Source organism: Echinops telfairi, unplaced genomic scaffold (genome assembly GCF_000313985.2).
Source record: "Echinops telfairi isolate 266 unplaced genomic scaffold, ASM31398v2 ScPeMD7_5;HRSCAF=22, whole genome shotgun sequence".
Lineage (NCBI taxonomy): Eukaryota > Metazoa > Chordata > Mammalia > Afrosoricida > Tenrecidae > Echinops > Echinops telfairi.
This window is the reverse complement of record NW_022103901.1, coordinates 28471359-28481159: the sequence shown is the minus strand read 5'-3', so window position 1 is coordinate 28481159 and position 9801 is coordinate 28471359. Positions and strand designations below refer to the sequence as shown.

The following is a 9801-nucleotide window of genomic DNA, read 5'->3' as shown; positions in this document are numbered from 1 at the left end:
ATGAGGGCAACAAATGTATAGATGGGCTTTACACAATTGATCTATGTATTGTGATGAATTGTATAAGCCCCAATAAATTGATTTAAAAAAAAAAAAGAAAGAAGCACTTCTGAGCATCGACCAGGGTCCCATTTTTTTATTGATCCATAATGGCTTGAACCAAATGCAAAACCAAAAAAACCCCTGTCTTCTCTGCCTTGCGCTCCACTCTGGAGGTACACAGGCCTCTATCCAGCCTGTCGGTTCCCATAGTCAACAACAATTGGCAAATCAGCTTGGCTCCGGTCCTCCCAGAACTGCAAAGCCTCTGCTCCCAGCCGTGTTTGGGAAAATCATACTGATGCTCCCCACTCCCTTGTCCTAATCCGAAAGCACAGTAAATAGTTCGAGTGTAACTATCTCCCACGACTGGCAAGTCAGGCCATATGTCCATTCGAGGCTGAATCGCACCAACGAGAAACATGCTGGGTCATTCCTCCGTGGAAAATCCACCAATGACTTTCCATCCCTCTGGGTAAAGACCAGCCTCTGGATCACAGGGCCCCAAAGCCCCCGTACCATCTGCCCACACCCTACCTCTGAAGCCCCATTTGGTACAACTCCTAACTGCACTTCAGCGGACTGGCCTGCCTGGATCTTGTCTCACGTCTTCACCCACCACTGGGCCTTTGCACATGCTGCTCCCCTTCGATGTCTGCTCCCCTTAGATGTCTACTCCCCGTGTCTCTAGGGGAAGCCTTCCCTGGCTCTTCTTGCTCCTAAACTAGGCCTAGTGTACACTTCGTGCAGTCCGTGCCTCACTGGTCCAGCGTACTCTTACATAGATTCTCACGCTGTGGTTAGAATACCCTCCACCCCCGGGTCGGAGCCCAGCCAGGCTGAAGGACGGTGTGAAGATACCCTGCTATGGCACCTCAGGAGTGAGCACGGTGCCTAGCACACAGGAGGCACTCAGAGCCTGCTCGAAAGAGCAAACGAAGGTTTTAAAAGCGGACATTGAGTAGCGGGACTTCCCCTCCAGGAATGTACCTAGAGGAAACCAGCTTGCTTTTACAGACGAAGGGACTTCAGGTTGCCTGCCTCCTCCGCCTCGGGCTGGGCACTGGGCCCGGGCTCCTCACCTGCAGCTTGTGGACCCTGTCGTTGAGCTCGGCGCGGGCCCGCTCCCCGTCGCTGCACTTGGACTGCAACTCCTGCAGCTGCACCTCCAGCTTCTTCTTCTTGTGCTCCACCTCCTGCTTTGCCTGGTTCAGGACCCGCAGCTCCCCCGTCAGGTCCGCGTTCTCCTTCTCCAGCGTCTGCTTGTTCTTGTCCAGGTTGGCTTTCGCCTGGACAAGCAAGCAGAAGGCACAGAGGGCGTGACTGCTGTGGCCCGGAGAGAGTGGGAGGACGGTAACTCTGTGTGGGCCTCCTCCCTGCCCTTGCCTCACCAGAGGACAGACCCAGGGACCCAGTGGGTACAGGACAGGCTTGCTGGTAAAAATCTCAGGGATCCCGTCTTCCTAAAGCTGCAAACTGGCATCCCAACGCTATACCCGAATGTTCCTCATGTCCTAGTGGTTCAGTCTGTACTCCCCACCACCCCCTTCCCCATTTTCAATTTTTAATTTGTTGCCAGCATTTCAATAAAGAAATTTAGCATAAACATCTCAATCCCCAAATTGTCTTTTTAAAAGAAATATCTAATGTTCCATTATCATGACTGTGAATGTGATTACCCAAGAGTATGCACTTGTCAGATTGCTTTGAACTATACGTTTAAAATCAGTGTATTTGACCGTGCCACGTGCCTTTTGCAAATAGCACACCCGGGTCAATAACACACGTAAAATGGGCATAAGTGAGGACAGTACATTAAAAGATCCTGGGACAGCATCACCCATGCATACATGGCACAGGTCTCCCGATGTTCCCAGAAGTGAACTTGGGCCTCGCCCACCCTCATTCAATCGTCTGAAATGTTGCTTTTGATCTTGTTTGTATAATAAAGGTATAGTCATGGTCAGAATTCCTGGGCTGAGTTTGGTAGTACCATGGTCATTGGAAATAACATTGATTTCTATGGGGCAGTTCTTAGGCTGCACCTAAGAGCATTGGATTCCCTTGAAGCTTATATCTGCCCAGTGATACTGGCGGCCTGCTGGCAGGGTCACCACAGCCCAAGCACAGGTTGGTCACACAGCGACAGGAGCCATCGCCCAGTAGGTCCAGGTCACATGGTGCCAGCCTCAAGTGAAGCTGGCCAGGGCAGGGGCCCTGTGAAGGCTCAGTCAGGCCCGAACCTCCTGTATTCGTGGCTTTCATGCCCACCCTGCAGCTTCTGCATTGGCAGTGCACTCATCTGGCCCAAATGTGGCAGCCAGACAGCTGGGTGGAAAACCGTCGGGGCTGCCTTGCCTGCTCACCCTCCTCCTGGGCTGGGGCTGGCTGCCTTGGCAAGAGCTGAAGCCAGGAAGGGGAGGTGGGGGGGGGCACTCTGAGGTGATTTCTTCCTGCCTTTGGGAAAGCAGTTTGTAGAGCAGGGAAGGAATCCTATTGGGAGAGGGGCCTATTTCAGAAACTCAGAGAAGGCTGGTGCATGTCCATTGCTGGGAGCCAAACCTCCGTGTCAGCTGGCACCAAAGCCCAGGCTTAACACTAAATCCACCAGACAGGGGAGAAAATGAAAATGGATATCAGGACCATGTACAAGGAGAATTGGTATGATGCAGTATGGAAATAACGGGCAAGGTTTCCCTGCACGCAAACACTTATCGTGAGCTTGCTGCATAAAACATAACCTCAATAATGCCAACATAAAAAAGTCTGGGAACCAGTCTTGCCACCCTGCAAGGTACAGTCAACCTGATCTAAGGAGTGGCCGGCCCTGTTGGTGGGGCCTTCTCCAGTTTGCCGTAGCCATGGGCCCCACCTCCCTGTTTTCCTTCTTGGACACCATCAAATGCACACTGCTACTCCTGGGGGAGAAGGTTATTTGACCTGTGCTGTTCCCATAGGCAGGCGTGTTTCTAGGGGCTCGGTGGGGGATGGGGAGCAAGAAAGAGGAGGGGACTTCTCCCAGGGCAAAAATAAAAAAGGGAAGTGTGTGGGTCCCAAGTACACAGGCGACATACCATTTGACTTTCTCGTCTGCCCAGAAAACAGTTCCCTGCCCCAAACAGGCACTGCCGGACCTCAGGAACAGGCACCTCTCAGAGTCCCAGAGCAGGCAGGTGAGCATGCACTTTAAGGGACCTGGGCTCACGGAACGCTCCAGAGCTATGGCAAGGCTACAGGTATGTGTGCTGAGCTTTGCATCCCTGGTCCTCCAACAAGCAGGTAAAACAAGAGTTCCCAATCAGAACCGAGCTGTGCAGTGAAACACAGCTCACGCTCCCAGTTCACCCGAAGTGCAGGGCTGGGGTCGCAGCCTTGACCTGTATTCCTGCAGTGCAGCTGAGCGCCCCAAGGCAGCTCTGGGTCTCAGCCTCTGCTCACCTCCAGTATCCACCCCCTAGCAACTTTCCTGGGACCCCCATTCTTCCCATTGTACACTTTATTTATTTTATCATTTTATTAGGGGCTGATGCAACCTTTTTCTTTCTTTTTTTTTACAGTGAGTGAATGAGACAGTGAGAGTGAGTCTGTGAGTGAGAGAGACAGTGAGTGAGTGCAACCCTTATCACAATCCGTACGCCCATTGTAAATTTTAAAGGGACATGTTCCCCTGACTGTTGTGTTGAGGGTTAATTATTCAGAAGGTATATTTTTAATAAAGGTTTTTTTTTTTAAGGGAAAATCATTGAAAGGGGAAAAGGTATATTACACATCAGTCATACATTAGTATGGAAAATCGCTGCAAGGGAGAAAGGCATATCATACATTAGTGCAGAAGGGACCTGTCCCGGGGGAAAGCCATCATGCTTAGGCTAGGGTCTGTGAACCAGAAAAAGACCCCAAGGAGACGGACTGACACAGGGGCTGCCACGACGCGCTCACACACAGCAGTCACTGGGAGGACGGGGCAGGGCCCGCAGTGCTGCCTTGTTTGGGGTGCATGCAGGGCTTGCCCTGGGCTGGAACGGACCTGACAGCACCCAGCAACATAAATGGGAAAAAAGAGTCTTATTTGTATAAAATATGGACAGCACTGAAAAAACGTGGCTCTTGTTTGGTGCTGTTGAGTCGGTTCTGACCCGTAGCGCCCTTACGTGAACCAGAACGAAACACTGCCCGGTCCTGCGCCACCCTCGACCACTGTCCCTAGGTTCCAGCCCGTTGTTGCGGTCACTGTCTCAGACCATCTCGTCGAGGAGCTTCCTCTCTTTGCTGCCCCTCCGTGCTGCCCAATAGGAAGTCCTTCTCCAGAGCGGTCTCTCCAGTGTAGGTTAGTGTTCAGATTCTGCTGGACAGTGGACACGGGCAGGCTGGGGTGAGCTCAGGACTGAGGGTGAGATTCGAACTCTGCATTGTTAACAGTGCCCCGGGTGAAATGAAATCAGCTGAAAGGAGCCCTCGTGCCACGTGTTGGGCTGCCAACCACTAGGTCAGCAGTTCAAATCCCTGCCAGCTGCTCCTTGGGAGAGAGATGAGGCTGGCTGCTCCCATGGCGATGTACGGGGCGACTGAGTCAGAACGGCCTCTCTGCAAATGCTTCTGGGTGGGTTCCAAGGGCCAGAGAGCTACACTCTGCCCAGGGATCCGCCCCCTGGGTCCTGGTCTGTGGTTCTTGGAGGCTGTTGGCCGGCTGCTTGTGCCCCGACTCTCCGGCTTACCCTCTTGAACTGCTCCAGTTGCTCCGTGAGCTCCTCCACGGCCTGCGTGTGCTTCTGCCTCATCTCCTGGACCTGCGCCTCGTGGGACCGCGTCTCCTCATCCAGGGCCTTCTTCAGCACAGTCACCTCCTGCTCCCTCTTGGCCCTGGACAGGGAGGAGACAGAGAGGATGCATTTGGGGGGAGACAAAGGGTGCTCGGTGCTGTGTTGGCGCAGGGACCGGAGCTGCACCAGACTCCTGAGCTTCCAAGCGGAAGTCTTCACTCTCCCCGCCGGATGTCATGTGACCTTGGGAAATGTCCTCAAATGTCCTCAGCTATAAAACAGCATTGCATCACGTTGCCTCCCCAGCATATCTCATAGGCCCATCAAACAAGTAAAGGAAATAATGCCATTCAGAGAACTGTGTCACTGCTGTTCAGAGCACTTTCTACGGTGGCACGGAGCTCCGGGGTGGTGCAAAGGATGAAGTGCTTGGCTACGAACCTGAAGGGCGGCGGTTTGAATCCACCCAGAGACTCCTTGGGAAGAAGGCCTGGGAAGCTAGTTCTGGAAACCCAGCCCCTGAGAATCAAACGGAGCACAGTGCTGCCTGAAACACGGGGTCACTGTGAGTCGGGACAGACGGACAGGCAACTGGTTGAGCTTGAGTGGTTGTGTTGGACTCTGTGCCAGGCCCTGCGCTAAGTGCTTTAGACACACCATCTGCTTGAGTCTTTACAGACACTTCAGAGGCAGGTATGACAAGAAGGATAAGGCTCGAGGCAGGGAGTAGCTTGCCCATGAGACAATCTACGAGGCCCATTGATGGTAGTAAGGCCTCTCAATCAACACAAGTGAGCCAGATTCTGAATGCAAGTCTGAGCTTTTACTCACTGCCCTGGGCTCTGGGTGGTGGACTGTGGTGTTGTAGCCTCCAGGCACGGGAAACTGATGTAGCACAAACCCAGGTGTGAGGCTGTATCTCAGGGCACACAATGCCGGCATACGGCTGACACGTGAGAGATGCTCAGAATATACTCACTTATAGTCAAACCTGCAGACGCAGGAACCTGAGGAGGGAAGGAAGCCACCGATATTTTCCACCAGACAAAAATGCCAAGAAAGTGCTCACACTGCACCCTGTCGTGGAAAGTCCCAGAGCAAGGAGGTGGGCCCAGAGACTGCAGTTCTCACAGGTGTGACCGTGTTTGTTGAATGAACAAAGGACTCAGTGTCACTGGAGCAGAATTGATTACCTGCAAAGTGATCTTAGTGTTCTGACTGCTGTCCGTCTGCGGTGACTCTTGACTCCCCAATCCCAAATGTGATCGACAGGATTTTAGAAACTAAACACTAAGACACATACACAAGAGGACTTCAAAATTTCCTGGAAAATTCTATTTCAATATACATGCATCTACACATACATATGTGCATACATACATATGTACACATGCATATATGCATACTTACATGAGGACTTCAAAAAGTTCATGTGAAAATGGAATTGAAGTTCTATTTCAATTCCATTTCCCCATGTACATATGTGTGCATATGTATGTGTGTGTGTGCACGCATGCATGCATGTGTACATGTATGTGCAGGCATATCTATTTGTGTATATGTATACACATGTACGGGTGTATGTATGAATGGATGTATACACATATATGTGGGTGGAAAAGTAACTGAAGAGCAAGCTCATTGCTGTTAGGTGCTTACCAGCTCCAGCAGCCTGGTATTGATAGCTGTTGTTTTGGAAATTAAACACAAGAACTTAGATGGAAAAAAAGGGTGCCACCAACTCAACTCTGACACCTGGCACTACTGTGTGTGTGAGTGCATGCATGTGTGTGTGTGTGCGTGTGTGTGCATGTGTGCATGTGAGTAGAAATGTGCTCCACGGGGTTTTCAATGGCTGTTTTTTTCTGAAAGTAGATCACCAGGCCTTTCTTCTGCAGTGCCACGAGTGGGCTTGACCTTGAGACCATTTGGGTACCAAGTGCACTCACCATCTGCACCACCAAGGACTGACCGGCTGGACGGCTGCGTGCAGCAGGACGGAAGGACAGACTCCACAGTGTGAGCTGTGGGTAATTTTCCTGGTTGTCTTTGAGCATGAACTATTGTTAGGATGCAAAGCGAAATCTAAAACAGTCGTCCTCATAGTAGAGCCAGCTGGACGCAGGAAGGTCAGTGTAGCGCCCACGAGGTCCCGCGAGTCGGGATTTGCTCGGGGCCGTGCCCCCTCGTGCTGAGCTCTCACCTGAGCTCCTGCTGGGTGGCGGTGCTGTCCAGCGTGTCCTCCAGCTCCGTCTTCAGTGCCTCCAGCTCCTCCCCCAGGTCGCGCTTCTGCTTCTCAGCCTTGTTCCTGGCAGCCCGCTCAGAGTCCAGGTCCTCCTGGAGGTCTGAGATGTGGCCCTCCAGCTCCCGGATCTTCTTCAGGGCATTGTTCTTCTGCGCCATCTCATCTTCCAGCCTACGAGCAGCACCCCCCCAGGATTAAGGCCCCTGCCATCTCCCAACACGGCCACAGGTATTTCTGGAACCAAGCACTCTTATCTCATGGATGTCAAAACGTGTCTCACTGGTGGCCCCAGAGAGAGAGGACCCCTTCCTGCTCTGTGTGGCCGCGTGGTCCTTCGGTGGAACCGGGTGTCCAGTTCTCACTTAGCATAAGAAGCAGGCCACGGGAGGGGCTGTGTTGATGGAATACAAGCCTCCACTCTGCGGAGCAAGGTGCCTGCCTGGTACACAGTCAGACACAGAGCCCCCCACTTCCACTGAGTGCACTCGTGCTCCCCGTGACCCCCTGGGTCAACGACAGGGTTTCCGTGGCTGTCATCGGGGCAGATGACCAGGCCTTTCTTCTCTGGTCCCAGGGAGGGGGAGGGGTGTTGAGCCATCACCTTTCGGTGAGTAGCTGAGAGCACACCATGTGTGTCCCCAGCGACCTCGGCCCTGTTTATAGGAAGGGTTTCGTGGGTGCTTTCTCGAATGGAACAGTATTTTTCCCTTTGCTTGCCTGCTGAGCGCCTACTCCACGCAAAGCCTGGGGAGCCGTCTGGGCCAGGGTCCTCCCCCTGGTGGGTGGAGAGGGGGCCTGGGGACAGAGTGGGCTGCGGGGAGGCGGGGAGTGGGTAGTGTTGCTCCCGGAGTTTCCCTGAGGAAAACTCCCTCCGCATCACAGCGAGTGCCAGGAAGAAGACAGCGTCTAAAATTGATGGTGGTGATGATTGGACGGCTCTTCTCGATAGGACCGAGCTACTGGGATGGGTGGCATGCGGAGGAAGTGCCAACCAAACCGTTCATTAGAAACCACACCGACAAAGAACTCACTCCGGGTTTGACCACGATCGGTGCAGGGGGGACAGAGTGAGGAAGGGGCGGGGGACAGCTCTGCAGGGAGAGGGTGGGATGGAGGCTGCTCAACACAATGACTGAACTTCATGCAAGGTGACTGCACTACAGCAATAAGGGCGCAGCCACAGTCAGGTTAGGTCAGAATGGGTGTGTGTGTCGGGGGGGTGGGGACAGGGGGCAGTGGGGGCTACCAGGACAAGAAGCGGGTTATTGGGGTATGGTAGGGGTATGAGCAGGGTTGGGAGGCTCACTGGTGGTCTGACCCTGCGCCACCCCCACCAGGGACACGTGGACGTACAGTGACAGTCCCCGTGCTCGGGGTGCTACCTGGCCAGGGCCGCCTGCAGCTCCTCCTCCTTCTTGGCCAGTTGCACCTTGAGCTCTGCGATCTGAGCCTGGAGGTCGGCGATCTGCTCATGGAAGTCACTGGCCTCGCCTTCCAACTTCCGCTTCAGCTTCTCCAGCTCCTGCCGGCTCTTCTCCTCCTTCTTCAGACGCACTGCGAAGAGCCAGGGGCTCGTCAGGAGTGGAAGCCACCAGAGGCTGCCTTCTGCTCAGGGGAGAGGCACACACTGCCCCCACCTGCCAACAACATCCCTGAAACCGTTAGCCTAAGAGGAAAATAGATTCCCCTCCAAATGCAGAAAAGCTTCCTTTATGATCACGGGTGCGTGTGGTTAACAATACAAATAACAGGAGCCCTGGTGGCAGAGTGGTTAAAAGTCGGGCTGCTAACCACAGATTCGGCTGTTCAAAACCACCAGCTGCTCTTCAGGAGAAAGACGAGGCTTTCTACATCCATAAAAAGTTACGGTCTTGGAAACCCACAGAGACAGTTCTGCCCTGTCCAGCAGGGTTGCTGTGAGTCGGAAAAATATAAATAGCAAAATTTACCATTTCAACAAGTTGTACCTGTACAGCTCAGTGGCATTAATGGTATTTATCATGTGAAGCAGCCCCCATCACGATCCAATTCCAAATCTTCCCATCAGCCTTCCCAGAAGCTCAGAGCTCCCTAGGCAGGCACTCCCCTTCCCCGCCCCCTTCAGTTCCTGGGAGTCAGTCATGAGCTCTGGACTCCTTAAAACCAGACCCACTGCTGTCAAGTGGATTCCGACTCACTTCCGCCCTCTAGGACGGAGCACAACTGCCCGCTAGGGTCTCTGAGATGTGATCCCCACAGAGTCTCATCTTTCTGGTGGGTTCCAACTGCCTGCCTTTCGGCGAGTGGCTGAGTGCTTTAACCACGGTGCCACCAGGGCTCCTTTGGGTCACGACACATTCACCTATGCTAGATCATTCATGGACGTCGCAGCATCCAGACTTGTCCTTCTGTGATGGACTGCTATTGTTAACCTGTAAACCTGTCGGGTCCCGAGGAGAGAGCGTTCACTCAACAGGGATAGGCTGGCTCTCTGGGGATGAAGGATCATTTGGGAGCTTGATTCGCCCTGGAACTCTGGAAAGAACCTGCCATTCTTAGATGGCCTTTCTGATTGTCCTCCTGTTTAAAAATACCCACTCAGACTCCCTTTGGGGAAGTCGGATTACCTTCCAGTTCTGAGATCATAGATTCGTGCTTGTTTTTCAGCTTGGTGAGATTCTTGGCTTTTTCTTCTTCTTCCGCCAGGTTTGTCGTTAAGTCGCTAATTCTCTCTTCAAGGAGTTTTCGCTCCTTTGGGGGAGCAGGGGGCGGAGAAAA

General features: G+C 53.1%; 1 protein-coding gene across 1 annotated transcript in view; it reads right to left on the bottom strand.

The window, feature by feature from the left end:
- Positions 1 to 9801, bottom strand: part of MYH11 (myosin heavy chain 11) — a 127579-nt gene that overhangs the window by 16400 nt on the left and 101378 nt on the right. The window contains exons 23-27 of the mRNA XM_045286010.1: positions 9651 to 9774; positions 8427 to 8598; positions 7003 to 7215; positions 4755 to 4899; positions 1122 to 1328 (exon numbers count right to left, since the gene is read on the bottom strand). Coding sequence (XP_045141945.1) covers positions 1122 to 1328; positions 4755 to 4899; positions 7003 to 7215; positions 8427 to 8598; positions 9651 to 9774 — 861 coding nt within the window. The remainder of the gene's footprint in view (positions 1 to 1121; positions 1329 to 4754; positions 4900 to 7002; positions 7216 to 8426; positions 8599 to 9650; positions 9775 to 9801) is intronic.